Below are 15,220 nucleotides of genomic sequence, written 5' to 3'. Positions count from 1 at the left end.
CTTTTTGCCAAAGATGAGAAAAATCATAAACCTAAGACCTTTTGATATGTTATGAGCAGCTGTTTATAACATTTTACAGTCTATTCCTTGGGAACAACACTGCCAGCGTTTTTTTTATTTTAACAAATTTGAAAGGGTAACAAGAGAAAGGAAAACCTTAGAAGTTAGGCAAACCAACATGCCTGAACAATAGATAATATGTATTTTCAACAAATGAAACACAAGAATAAATATTTAAATGCAGTAGAAGCTTTCATTAAAATAGCTTCTTTAATTTATAAAAACTTATAAATCTTGTCCTTGAAGTATGTAAACATTACCAAGTAAGAGTGGTACTTGGATAAAAAGTCCAGTTCTGTTATGTCCTTTAAAAAGTGTTTGAAATGAAGCCACGGTATTCTTCTCTGTAACTTTTGTTCGATGATCTTGCAGAGGAAGATTTTTTTTTCCAGTCTCACTTTTGTTTCTTGATTTTATTACAGCTGTGTGCCTCCACTTCAATGGCCTGGTTCCCTCTGCTGAGTTTTCGAGATTTGTTTGGTAGCACCAGTAATACCAATATACATAAAATATGCATATGGAAATACAGTGATCTGTGAGTGATGAGAGACAATATAAACCAGTTACCAACTGCAATATAAAAATCGTGGTTTTATTATACCATTTTGTTCTGCCCCAGCTACGGATCCCAAAGAACGCAGCACACACGAAGTCTGTACAAACCTTAGTTTACTAAATTAAATCAGTCTTTTTCAAATAAAGGCTGTTAATTAACTTTCTTAACAGCCTACAAAAATCCAAAGAATAAATAATCGTAATCTTACTATGGTTGGCAGAAAGCCCAGAAGCAATTTGCAGGAAACTGATAAGAGAACTAAGATCAGTAAGAATGAAGGAGAGTGAACAAAGTTGTTCCCTGCAAATTGCCTTAGTCGTCATCCTTCCTTAAATAGGCTAAGGGAGTGGCCAATTAGCCCCAAGCGTTACTCTCGAGGAGACCTCCTCCTGAGGAGCCACTCCTGCCTTTTGGCAGCTCTGCGCGCCCGTGCATCGAGAAGAGGCTCCTCCTCTTCTTCCTCTTCACTTATGGGAGCTTCTGGAGGCCCTGGCTGAATCCCCACCTCTGGCACCACATCTTCTCCAGCCTCGTCATTGTCTGACTCGTGTGCCAGCTGCACAGGCTGCTGGCCCAGCACCACACCAGCCTCTTCGCTGTTGAAATCAGCTACGAGCTGCACAGGCCGCTGATGGGCCACAACACACTTTAATAAGTTCCACATCTCAGCCGAAGTCCATCATGACAGCTGAAGTGATATTCTGAGCAAATAATTTAAGGGGCTTTACACGGGACATTTCCTGTTCATCTGTTCACACACCTGTCCAGTCATTCTAATGCACAATTTGGAACTAATAGTATAAATAACTTACTTGTATAATTTAATTGTCGGTTCAACAGCAAGAAGAACAAATGGTGCCACAGTGTAGCAAACGGACAGCTGAGTTGCCAACCAGGTGACTATGTCATAGAACACCTTGAGCAGCTTGGATGAGATGAAGACAGGCCGACAATTGTTCCTAATCTTATTTTTAAAAAAATTGAAATGTTTTAAAATAATTTTCACATAGTGCATCTCTCACAGATTTCTAGTCTATGCATATGCCGCCTGGTTTTGATAAACTTTTGCTCTAATGTATGAAAATATTTGTTTTCTTCTTCCTATGTTGCTAATTTAAAAAAACTTTCGAAAACTATGAGGAAAAGTTAGTGAGATCAGCAGCTGAATGGAATCGGTAGGAATACTAAACCTATGAATAAGCCCCTCCATTTCAGTTGAGTAAACACATGTTATAAATTCAATCAAAATTTTTCTGCAAGGGCCAAATCTGGTATAATAATTAGCATGTAAAGACTTTTCTGAAATGGCACATATGTACCTATACAAATAATAAAATTTTACTCACACCAATTGTTTAAACGGTTTTGCGTCTAAATTTCATTAAATAAAAGGATCTAACTTACAAACCCTTAAATAGGTTACACAATTACGTAAGTACAGGCATGTAATACATATTCATAACTATGTATATAGTCAGAATGAGCAGTGAATTGAGCTGAACTGAACTAAACTTTATTTGGTTAAGTGTGATTCAACACACAAGGAAATTGTCTCCAATACAGACGTTCTCAGTGTACATGCAAAGCAACAGAATAATAAGCGTAATAATACCAATAAAAGGGGCGGAGTAAAGAATATATTAATAAGGATAAATAATAACACTGCAGCCACACTCTATCAGTTGATACACATTAGACAGACCTATGAGAATTAGGTGTTCAGGAGAGTGATGGCATGGGGGGAAATTGTCTCTGTGTCTAGTTGTTTTGGCATGCAATGGCCTATAGCGCTGTCCTGAGGGGAGGAGTTGAAACAGTTTATGTCCAAGATGTGAGGGGTCTGTAGATATCTGCTCAGCCTTCTTTCTGACTCATGTAACCCAGGTATTAACTATCTGTTGGAGTCTGTATCTGTGCTGTTTGGACAATTACAACAACAACAGCAACAACAATAATAATAATATTACCGTGTTTCCCCGAAAATAAGGCCGACTTATATTTTTTTGAACCCTGAAATAAGCGCTTGGCCTTATTGCCATGCGCTCAAAAGCCTGATTGGGCTTATCATCAGGGGATGTCTTATTTTGGGGAAAACAGGGTGATAATGATAATGATAATGATAATGATGATGATGATGATGATGATAATAATAATAATAATAATAATAATAATAATAATAATAATAATATTATCATGGTTGTTGAGGGCTGAAGCATGCATACAGTTTATTGATATCACTGTACCAGGAGATGCCAGAGTCGAAGAAAAAGAACTGGAAAAAAAATCATGAAATATCGCGACCTGGCCATCGAAACTACATGGCTATGGATGAAACATGTAATAGTGATACCCATTGTCATCAAGGCACTTGGTACCATGTCCAAGAATTTTACAAAGCACATCAAGAAATTGCATCTTCCTGCAATAACACCAGCAGAACTGCAAAAAACTGCACTACTCGGAACATCATATATTTTTAGAAGATACTTGGTTGATACCTAGGACGCTGGCAGCAACCTGTATCAACCATTAGCACCAGTCGATCGTATTTGTGACACATTTTTAAATGTTCAGTTGACTGAGTTTCATGTTTAATGAATAAAAGAGATAATAATAAAAGAGATAATAATAATAATCTTTTTCTGTATCTATTTTCCAAACTGCCTCAAAAATCTGAAATTCTGCAACCAAAGAAATGGACAAAAGAGCATTAACTTCTAAATTTAAAGATTTTTCTTTTTTAAAAAAACAAGGGCACATTAGTTTTCAAAGAGCTCAGGATGTATTGTCAAAGATTAGCTGTACAAATACAAAATATGATTATTACATTAACAGACAGACAAGAAAAAAAAACCCAATTCCAACTTTTGTATATCTTTACAGAATTCAATAGGAGAGACTGTTCCATGTACTAATTATTCTAATATGTGATGCTACTCAATGAAATCTCTAGGAAACGGGTATACGGTACCTACTTCTGAAAAACACAATAGTTGAGATAGATACAATTTAATACAATGAAGAGAAAACATGTTCTGCTTTGGAAATCAGTAGCACTTGTGGAATTTATGCTTGATTTATCTGGGCTTGTACCCACAGGAAAAAAAAGAAGATTAACGGGGATACATACTCTTCTGGCTGCTAGTGTCATAAAGATGCCAGTGGTAAATGTAAAATAATATCCGGGATAAACACCGTGCCATAGAGCTGAGAGAAGAAATGTTAAGGCTGTAGGATACCAAGAAGTCCGATCATAACATACACTGAGAAGAAAATTAGAAAAAGACAAGGTATAAATATGCAGGCTACATGCAATTATATCTGAGTTTATTACTATATCACAGAATCAGAAATGATTCTGATTCTTTATCTGTTTCAGACAAAACTGTTCTTAGAAGAATTATTAAAGACTAGATACTATTTACTGACTATTCCCTTATTTCACTGCACATAAAAAGAATGGCAAGAACATTCTGATTTTAAATACCATCATTAATTGAACTCGGATCTTTTATACCTAGGTAAATCTGAAATCTTAAAAGAATAAGTATCTAGAGCACACAGTATTTGTGTGGCTCTTACATTACACAACTTTACTTTTATTTTTGTTTTATCACAGAAAATAAAATACAAAACAATAAAACAAACAAAATGAAACAAACAAAAACATACATTCAACCCTAACAACAAAAAAGAAAAAAAATAGTGTACAGAAAAAGAGGAAAAAGTAATGAATTAAATTTAACATTTAACATGTAGGATCCACCCTGGCTGGGTGCCTAAAGAAAAGAAAAAGCAATAAATTCTCCTCCCCTTTTATATATTGTATGTATGTATGTATGTATGTATGTATGTATGTATGTATGTATACAGTAATCTTCAAATCCCTCTGTTAACCATCTGTTATTATATTTAGCACATAGAAAGTCCACAAATGGTACATAACTTTACTTTTGATCAGAAACTTACATAGTTTCTATTTATATTTCAGATTAACAGTTATGGTTACGATTATTTGTAGAAATGTTGCCAAGGTGAGAAATACAAAGCATCTTATGTTTGAAGCAATTCTTTTATTGACTTTGTCAGTGTTTAGAAAGATCACTGTTGTAATTTCTAAATACATCTGGCAATGATCTACATAATAGTTAGATTATTATTTTTTTTATGGAAAGGGATTCTCATTCTCCTCCATCAACACGTGGAATTAAAATTGGTCAATGGTGTAAATTAAGAATGCATCACTGTTCTTTTGCAGCAAATGAGGGAAAAAGACTGTTCTTCACAAACATTTTTGTACCAAAAGCTCAAGCCACAATCATTTTAGTAAACAAGAAATCAGTACATTAGTGATAATAACAGAATGCATGTACGTGCGCGCACACACGCACATATACATTAACTGATGATATAGCGGAATAATACAAAAAATAAAACTGAACTATTTTAGTACAAGGTTGTGAGCCAACTTCCAGAAATGGATACACAGAGTGCCATTATTAGTAGGCAGTATCATTTGAAGTTTTATCTTAGGGCCAGAAGCTTACTGTGAAAATCTTTTTTTTTCTTTTATCATTATAAAATGATGAGAATTCCAGGGAAAAAAATATTTTTCATTTTCACTGAATGCAACACTGTAAATAGAGATTGAACCACTGTTGAGGAAAACCACAAAACACTTAAGGTTTTTTTTACCGTTTAAGCCAGGCAGTTGTTTGAATATTCCAGTTTTCTAAGTACATTTTAAAACTTGTTGCCATCTAAGAGTGAAACAAGCATGCATTATTAGGTTTTCCTAATACTAAAAATGTCAGTTTCCACCCATATTTTAAGTTATATTAGTTCTGTATGTTTCATTACAGCTGTATTACACCCTATAATACATTTTTTAATTGGCAAAAGTCAACTAAAAATAAATCGTTTGACAGGTTAAATATTGGGGGGTTTCCCAATTTAAAAAAAACATTTCTGGAAAAAATATCAAGTTCCTATATCTGGATATGAAAAAGCAGGTTTCTCCTTTGGCGGGGGAAGGGGAAGAAGAGGAAGAGGAGGAGGAGGAAGATTTAAAAGCCAGAATAATGGCTTTTGCCCTTGCCTACATATTGTATTGCATTATCTTCCTGCAAGAAGTTATTGCATGAAATTTGGATTTTGTCCACTTTATTTACACAAGTTCTTCTCCCCATGGGGTCTGGAATAATTTCCAGTTCCAATGTTATCTCTAAAGAAGACTCTGACCATACTTCAACTTACCTCAATATTCCTGATATTCAAATTAGACAGTAGATCCCAGCGATAATTGCCTTTCTCATCCACACCATTGAATCCAAAACCAGCTGCATTATTAATTGCATCAGCTGCAAAAAAAGAGAAAAAAAAACTTAGGATGAAATATAAAATCCTACCTGACATATGTTTAACAATTCTTAGAATGATCCATCCAATGTTATGTCCTAATAGAACTATTTTTCAATTCCCACTTTATAAGGGAATTTATTACTAGGGAAGATATAAAATAGTTGTTTTAGAAAACATTCCCTTTGTATACATGAAAGGTATTAACTGCATCATTGTATTAAAGGTGATTTAGAAAGCAAATTCAAGGAAGCAGACGCTAAATGTATGTAAATATACTGTATAAATTAACAGAACAACTGCTTCTGAATGAATGTAACAGCATTTTATTTAGAATTCCAATTCAGTTAAGTTTATGTTCAGAATTATCATATCAAATCAAATCAATCAATTTTTAAAGTAACATTTTAGAATATATAATTGTAGACCAAAACTAACAGCCCTGAAACAATATTTTAACTTTAAAAAACAGCTTTGGAATTTTAAACACTTTGATTTTTTTTATTTGACTTCTAAATATTTTTTCCAATTAACATTAAAGCAGAATGATCTTTCATTGTTTTGTAACTTTCTCCAATAGCAAATTCATACTGTTTTTCATATAAAAAGGAGGCTGTCCTATTTATAAGCAAGAACAGCAGCAGTTTTATTTGATTGACAAAATATGACATTCTGTAGATAAATTGTGTAGAGAAAAAAGGAGGAATTAATGCTACTCAGTGTTATGAAAAATGATAAACTCCAGGATTTACTGATTTATTGAGAAAAGCACGTTGCTTTTCTCCTTTCCCAATACAGAAAGGTATTTATTATCCCAATTGCTCCACAAACTCAATTCTACATTTGTTTCTATCAACAGAAGAACAACATCCAAACTATCTATTCTAATGTATTCTTTTGCATTCTTCTACTTATGAATTTTAATTTTTATATGCACTACCATTTTGATGCTTAAGGGAAAATCCTTTGCTATGGAGGTTGCTGTGTGCAGGACATTCACAATATGATTGCTACCACCTTCAAGGCATATTACAAAGTGAAAACACAAACTTAATTCTTTAAGCTTTGTTTATCCTCCAAAGTAAAAAAAAAAAAGGAGTTAATTCTAGCTCTTATTTGGGAACATCATACTCTGGACATTTTAGAACTTGAGTCAGTAATGTGACTCATCTTTGCCTCAAACTCTCATCATGACCCGTCCACATACTGTATAATTGCGTAAGTTACAATTTATTGGCTTTGCTCAACGCACTACGCCAAAACTAAACAAACCATAATATGATTTAGCAGATTGTTTGTACCCTTCATGACTTGATCCACTATGCCTGTTCCATCCTGTTTCTGTCTGGATTGTTTTTAAGCCTTAAAATATCCACTGAACTTTAAGACAGCTGAGCTTTGGGACTTGCAAAAGTGCAAACGCTTCTTATACTACAGCCGTATTTTAAGCAGCAGTAATTTGTGATATGGTGATAGGACAGGAATCTTTTCTTCGCCTGAAAATGTCTATCTGATCTTCTCAGAAACACTATTTTGGAAAGGGGAGAAGCAGGCAAAAGTCACTTCCCTTTCTTTCAAAAGGTTATCCAGGAAAGGGAAATAAACCATATCATTAAAATACTTAGGGCTGCAAGCATTCTCTAAAAGATGCTTCACTTTCCAGCAAAGCAGCCTTTTGTGTAAAAGCAGCCTTTTCTCAGCCCATCTCATATGTGATGAAGAAAGCAAAAAGCAAACCACTTTCTAACATGCAGCTAAGGATGTCCTGAAATCAGATATTTTCATTCCTAAAATTAGGCTTTCTGGATGGCTTCTATCCTGAGCGAGAATCGGTTAGCATTAGAAGTACGATCCTTTGCATATTGCATAATTTGTGGCAGGATCTGGGGTCTATGTTGCCTAAACTGGTCCTGGAAAATTTAGACCAGCCTTTGCTAACCTGATGAACTTGAGCATTTAGATTTTAATTCCTATAACAAGTACAACCATTATGAGAAGATGGGTGTTGCTGTAATTATTAAGTACAATGGACTGAAACACTGTTGATGTCCTGGACAGCGTGTTTAACATCACATTAAAAACTTTTATAGAACTGTGAGGGCATGTTCAACACAAAATAAGTAATTCTAAATGAAAATATTATCAGATATTTAATGCATATATGAATTTTAGCTTGTCTGATATCCTCTGACACTTATATATACTGGTAAACAGATGTGCATTTCTCATTAGAAAAGTCATAAATTTTAATCAGAAACAATGTGCTTAATGTAAACTGTATAATACAATAATATTCCATGGTTTGGTATCACATTTATGCCTTAATGGATAAAATGGATACATCCACATTAAGATCAGGTAGTCCTCAAGTTACAAAAGGTCCTTCAGTGATCATTCAAAGTTACAACAGCACTGAAAAATTGACTTATGACCACTGTTCACACTTATGACCATTGCAACATCACATGGTCACATGATCAAAATTCAGCTGCTTGGCAACTGACTCAAAATTATGATGGTTGCATTGTCGCAGGGTTGTGAGATCCCATTTTGTGACCTTCTGACAAGCAAAGTCAATGGAGAAGCCAGATTCACTTAACAGCCATGTTACTAACTTAACAATTGCAGGGACTCATTTAACAATGGTGGCAAGGGAGGTCAAACAATGGGACAAAATTCACTTAACAACTGTCTCACTTACCAACAGAAATTTTGGGCTCAATTGTGGTTGTACGTTGAGGACTACCTGTATAAGCATGCCCTGATAAACAATCTTAAATGGACCTTACCAAGTGTCCAAGCGAAGTAGTATTTGGGCTTTGAGGCTTGCATGACCACATATAGAAAACTAAGCCTTGTCAAGAATGAAGATTGGTTCAAAAATTGATCATCAACAATGTAAGTGGCTGGGAAGGTCTTGGTAAGTGTCAAGAACACCACCAGAGATAGAAGCGTGATACCAAGTTTCTGCAGGATGGCTCCCTACAAAGGAAACAGAATAAAATATTGGTGTGATTACATCTGAGAGAATAAAACCTTAAAAAAAAAAAACCTAAGTGTTTTAAGAAATGAACTAATGGAAGTACGACTCATTGTCTGCACTTCTGGATTATTACTATTAAAAATGATATGATCTCTAGCTGTGGAGACAGCAGCACTGCCTCTAAACAGCCACAGCTGGGGAACATACGTACATATAAACATAAGCAAGTCCTCCTTGTGAGTTTCTTATAAGTTCCTGGTCTCCCTACTAGAGGAACAGAGTGCAGGACGTGAAGGTTTTTTCTTCTAAACCAGGAAAGTTTTTTATATTTTTATCATAAGTGAGACTGTTTATTGTCAAAACAATTTTAGCATTTCAGAATAAAAGTTTAGCATTTTGTGGCTTACCACTGGAGAAGGATCAAGAAATCTATCGTCACTCCTCTGTTTCCAGCTGACCTTTAATAACTTCACCTGCACGTGTCTCCCTTCAATGAAATCTATATAATCCTTAAAATTGCTGCATGGGCCAGCAATTATACTCATGAAGTTGAGCTGATAGCTCAGATACTCCAATAAGGAAGGTCTTGTCCTGTCAAAACAATAATGAATAGATGCATATATGTATATTTCAAATATTTTTTTGGAAAAAAAGTAAATATTAAATAAATGACAGTTTTATTTTAAACATAGTTCAAAAATCTGAGAAAGAAAAACTACTGAAACATATAATAAATTTACAAGACACAATTGTTTAGAAGATATGTCAAAAGTGAAAATTCTCCTATAATGTCATTTGGAGATTGATTATTTCATGAATACAACAATGTGTGCAGTCAAGAGAGACCACGTCCACTAGGACTAGGTTATCTGATTAGGTAATTACATAGGTATTGTATACGGACCTATATTAAAATATTTTCAATTACATGTGCAATTTCTATTCTCTCTGTCTACCATTTCACTTCTTGCTAGAGCACACATGAAATCCTTATCTATAAATGCCTTTTCTGCAATTAGGGTATTGCAGAAAACCAGGAACATAGTACAATGACTACAGTACAAGTTTATTCCACTCTAGCTCTCTACAAGAATCTGAACTACTAACAGTCAAGGCAAATTGGCGGTAGTTAAGAATCAATGGAATTCAAGGTTGTCTGGACTTAGATCTCTTGCGGGCACGAAGGGATTCCAAACTTATGACATGCTTGACCCCTCCCTTGGGCTCAGCCTGGTCATCTCTTACAATTTGTTTAAATAAGATGCATGATGCATATATAGAAAAATAAAGCTAGAATTCAAAATATCCTGTTCAGACTCTAATAATACATGACACTCAGTTTAAATATTTGTACATGTGTCATAGTTATAATGGGAGAAAATCAAGTAAAAATCAATCCTATTCTTTATATATTTAGATCATGGAAAAGAGTCTTAATAAGGTGAAATTTTCTAGAAATGTTCTAGATCTCAAGAACATAAAATAATAATTCCAGAATTTAAAAGTGCATGGATAATTATTTACATTTCATTAACACTAAATAGAAATTGTGTAACAGAAGTAAGCATCTAAGAAAACCCAGCTATTAGATTTTTTAAAATTGTTAAGTGCCACTATATTTTCTTACTTTATAGCAAGCTGCTTCTGTTCAGAAGTTAGATCTTCAGCTTTTTTACCTATTCCTATCAAAAAGACATAACAATTAAATTTTGCAAAAGAGAGGCAACTATAGACAATAAAATTCAATTCTAATCAAAATTCATACATCAATAGATGCTGCATCTAACATTTATTTTTTGAAAGGCTCAGAAAGGGGATCTGGATTGTAGAAACTACTTTAGATGATTCCTAGAAATTATGTTGGCTTATGGATAAAGAAATGTGTGATATATACATTTATTATAAACTTATATTAAATGAATTTTCATAGTTCTTCAGATTAGGAACTGTAGTCAGCAAGGCACTCCAGTTATCCCAACAATCTTCTTATCGGACTCTAATTTCAGAATAGGTGAAGAAATACAACTCTTAGTAGCATGTGTGTTTTTCTGCCAAAGGTGCTAGGCACTTCCAGGGACCTTTGTTTAAAAGAATAAATAAGCGAACGGTAGCTACCAACAGTAAGGGTAGACTGTATTACACATTAGTGTAATAAAACAATAAAAAGCAATTTTACTGTTCCTATAAAATGAGATGAGATTAACTCTACAGTTTTATATGAACATATTAAAAGAAAGTCTCATTGAATGGACTTCTGAGCAAAATATAGGAGCATATAGGAGTCGGGCTTCAGGCCAGGGTATAGCACGGAAACGGCATTGGTCGCATTGGTTGATGATCTCTGGAAAGCTTGGGACAGGGGTTGCTACTCTGTCCTGGTCCTATTAGACCTCTCAGTTGCTTTTGATACCATCGACCATGGTATCATGCTGCGTCAGTTGGAGGGGTTAGGAGTGAGGGGCACCGTGTTGCGGCGGTTCTCCTCCTTCCTCTCTGACCGTACGCAGTCTGTGTTGGCAGGGGGACAGAGATCGACCTCGAGGCGCCTTGTTTGTGGGGTGCTGCAAGGATCGGTCCTCTTGCCCCTCCTGTTCAACATTTATGTGAAGCCACTAGGTGAGATCATCCGTGGTTTTGGGGTGAAGTTCCATCAGTACGCTGATGATACTCAGCTGTACATCTCCACCCCGGACCACCCCAATGATGGCCTTGACGTGATGTCCCAGTGCCTGGAGGCCGTGCGGATCTGGATGGGGAGAAACAAGCTCAGACTCAACCCCTCAAAGACCGAGTGGCTGTGGTTTTCTGCATCCCAGTATAGCCAGCTGGCTCCATCGCTGACTATTGGGGGTGAGACCTTGGCCCCCTCAGAGAGGGCTCGCAACTTGGGTGTCCTCCTGGATGCACGGTTGTCTTTAGAAGATCATATGACGGCTGTGGCCAGGGGGGCTTTTTATCAGGTTTGCTTGATCCACCAGTTGCGTCCCTTTCTGGACCGGGACGCTTTGCACATGGTCACTCATACCCTCGTCACCTCCCGCCTGGACTACTGTAATGCTCTCTACATGGGGCTCCCCTTGAAGAGCACTCGGAGGCTCCAACTGGTCCAGAATGCGGCCGCGCAGGTGATTATGGGAGCGACACGGCGCACCCATGTAATATCTCTCCTGTGTGAGCTGCACTGGCTCCCGGTGGTCTTCCAGGTGCGATTCAAGGTGCTGGTTACCACCTTTAAAGTGCTCCATGGCTTAGGACCTAGGTACGTACAAGATCGCCTTCTGCCACCGATAGCCTCCCACCGGCCAATACGCTCCCACAGAGAGGGACTCCTCAGGGTGCCGTCAGTCAAACAATGTCAACTGGCGACACCCAGGGGGAGAGCCTTCTTTGTGGGGGCACCTGCCCTCTGGAATGAATTGCCCCCGGAGATTTGCATGATCCCCGACCTACGTACCTTTCGCTGTGCCCTTACGACTCTATTGTTTCAACAGGCTGGGCTGGCTTAGAAAATGAATTTTAATTGGGTGTTTGTAGTTTTTTTAATATAAGGGCCAAATTTTTAATATATTTTAAACTGTTTTTAAATTTTATGGGTATATGTTGTTTTAGTATGGCTGTACACCACCCTGAGTCCTTCGGGAGAAGGACGGTATAGAAATTTAAATAAAAAAAAAGTGTGATGTAAACAGAATGTTTGATTCTTATTTGGACCTACATTGTCTGGTGGTCCATCAATGTCCTCAGGCATTCAGAACAGAGGTGGGTTTCAGCAGGTTCTGACCAGTTCTGGAGAACCGGTAGCGGAAATTTTGAATAGTTCGGAGAACCAGTAGTAAAAATTTGATTGGCCCCACCCCCATCTATTCTCTGCCTCCCAAGTCCCAGAGGAAATGGGGATTTTACAGTATCCTTCCCCTGCCATGCCCACCAAGCCATGCCCACAGAACCGGTAGTAAAAAAAATTGAAACCCACCACTGATTCAGAAGTTAGAAATGGCTTTTTTCCAAAAAAAAAAGATTGTTAAGCAGAGAATTAAGTCTTTCAGGAAATCCAGGACTCCAGAGTAGACTAAGAAGTTGAAAAAAACATAATGGAAGTAGAGAAGTCCCAGACCCTTCCATAAAATTACCAAGAAAACTGTATCAATATGGTAATGTTATCTCTCCCAGGAGCCAGTCTCAATCTGAGGGAAATTTTAATTTTTAATCTTTTTTTAAAAAAAATAGTTAGACTCAATCTAGTTTGATTGAGTAATTTTGGATGGGTCAAAAGTTCACATTGTAGATCACTGACATGACACTGAAGAGTGAAAATGATTTAAATCCTCCTCTCCCCCCCACCCCCAAGAATTCCAGGATCGAAATGCTCTCTTTTATTCCAGTCTCTTTCCTTGTAATACAGGTAAGGCACAACGTTTCAAAACACCGTTAAGAGAATGTTAAACCTACAAATGTTCATTCTAAAATAAATATTGATACTTCTTCTCTCAAGTGGAAAACAGAATTGATAGCTATTTATGTGGAAAGGGTCTATCCAGCTTTTAAACTCTTCCATAACTAACAAAATCATTTAATTGGTTAAGGAATAGGTTGTTTGTTTGACAATTTATATCTTTTCCTCCAGGAGTTATATGGGGTGCACCAAAGTCATTCAGATAGTTTCCATGGTTGAGATTTGACAAGGAATTGGAGCTCCTGAGTCCTTGTGAGTCATTAACTACCACACTTTTTTTTTAATCCCTCCATCAATATGACTCAGTCCATCAAAACAACTAAGTTTGCAATTTCTGAAAACTTTCTTATGATTATTGGTAATGTTTTCAGTTTTATTCTATTTGTAAAAAATAGAACAGATAAGGGTTAAATAAGCAAAACTGTCCATAGACTTCAGGGTTTTTTAGATTATTATTACCAAGCCTTAATTGTAACAAGATGACTTCAAGATCTTGGCAGAGACAACACATACTGACTACTTTTTCCCCAAAAGCTGCCAATGTCTATTTAAAGACTTTTACACACAAAATGGAAAATGGAAAAATCATCTTCCTTACCATCATGAACCTGGAATGCAAGAGTTGTGATCTTTTGTGTTACAATCATCAATGGGCTGTAATAAAATGCAGAAAGATAGCATTTTGCATGCTCCAATGTGTTGACATTTTTCACCTTAATGCATTCTTACGATTTAAACAAGCTGCAGATCAAATATTTTTGTACCAATTCCCATCAGACACAGATAACGTGGCAAAGACAATGGATTATAAGAATTATTAAAGGCCAGGGTACCCAGAAACGATCAGAATGTCTCCCTGTGGTCACCAGTATATATACAGATTGTGTTCACACAGCACAGGAAGATGTAATTTGCTTAAGCCTGGGTTACTGACTAAACCACAATGAGTTGCATTCATATAACCATCATAAATCATAGTTAACAAACTACAAGAGATGCAGTCTCTTGTATGGATGACCACCCCCACCCTATTGGCCTTCTGAAAAGCGGTGAAGACCTGGCTTTTCCAGCAGGCCTGGGCCGTTGATCTCGCTGTTGCGATCTTGTGAGATCCGGCCATAAATGGTATGAATGGGTTTTAATATTTTAATTTTTAAATGTTTTTATAATGGTTTTTTTAAAATATATTGTAAGCCGCCCTGAGTCTCCGGAGAAAGGCGGCATATAAATTAAACTAATAAATAAATAAATAAATAAATAGTCACACAGTGTCCTAAAGCAAAATTGAGCCAGCTCAACTATGGTTTAACAGCTTGTATGAGCCCAGCTATACAGAATTATTTGTATCACGACAATAATCTAAGTTAGGCAATATCACATAGTAGGTTTCATATGTGTCTGAAAAAGTGAAACCTGTGTCTTCCCTATTCAGAACTGATGTTTGATATGGGTTTGAAATTCCACAAGCTGCAATACTCATTGGGAATCTATCATTTTGTGCATATTTCTTCCCTATAAACACGCTTACTGCAATGATAGTTCAACACTAGCAAGACCTTCACTTCCTGAAATGGGAATCTTACACAGCTACCCTGAAGACTGTTTAAAAGTTACAAGCTGTATACAATGCGTGTATTTGCTATATGGCAAGGAGGGCAAACGATTAAATAATACCTTGTTTTGTTGGTAGCGTTAAATGCATAACTTAATATAAATGTATACTTTATACGATTTTAAAAGGGTTATATTTTAATGCATGCGCTTTCTGGCTTTAGGAAATTTGTTCTGAACAGTTAACATTGCACAGTGG

At 36.3% G+C, this 15,220-nt stretch overlaps 1 protein-coding gene across 1 annotated transcript in view; it reads right to left on the bottom strand.

Moving 5' to 3' along the window:
* Positions 1 to 305: 305 nt before the first annotated feature.
* Positions 306 to 15,220, bottom strand: part of MBOAT1 (membrane bound O-acyltransferase domain containing 1) — a 28,218-nt gene continuing 13,303 nt past the window's right edge. Inside the window, exons 5-13 of the mRNA XM_070942477.1 lie at positions 14,009 to 14,064; positions 10,585 to 10,639; positions 9,365 to 9,548; positions 8,764 to 8,956; positions 5,873 to 5,976; positions 5,312 to 5,376; positions 3,747 to 3,879; positions 1,429 to 1,580; positions 306 to 593 (exon numbers count right to left, since the gene is read on the bottom strand). Coding sequence (XP_070798578.1) covers positions 455 to 593; positions 1,429 to 1,580; positions 3,747 to 3,879; positions 5,312 to 5,376; positions 5,873 to 5,976; positions 8,764 to 8,956; positions 9,365 to 9,548; positions 10,585 to 10,639; positions 14,009 to 14,064 — 1,081 coding nt within the window. The 3' untranslated portion in view covers positions 306 to 454. The remainder of the gene's footprint in view (positions 594 to 1,428; positions 1,581 to 3,746; positions 3,880 to 5,311; positions 5,377 to 5,872; positions 5,977 to 8,763; positions 8,957 to 9,364; positions 9,549 to 10,584; positions 10,640 to 14,008; positions 14,065 to 15,220) is intronic.

Source organism: Pituophis catenifer, unplaced genomic scaffold (genome assembly GCF_029215685.1).
Source record: "Pituophis catenifer annectens isolate HBS135680 unplaced genomic scaffold, rPitCat1.0.hap2 SCAF_3, whole genome shotgun sequence".
Classification (NCBI taxonomy): Eukaryota; Metazoa; Chordata; class Lepidosauria; order Squamata; family Colubridae; genus Pituophis; species Pituophis catenifer.
Note: the sequence above shows the minus strand (reverse complement) of the source record. Positions and strands in the feature narration are given on the sequence as shown.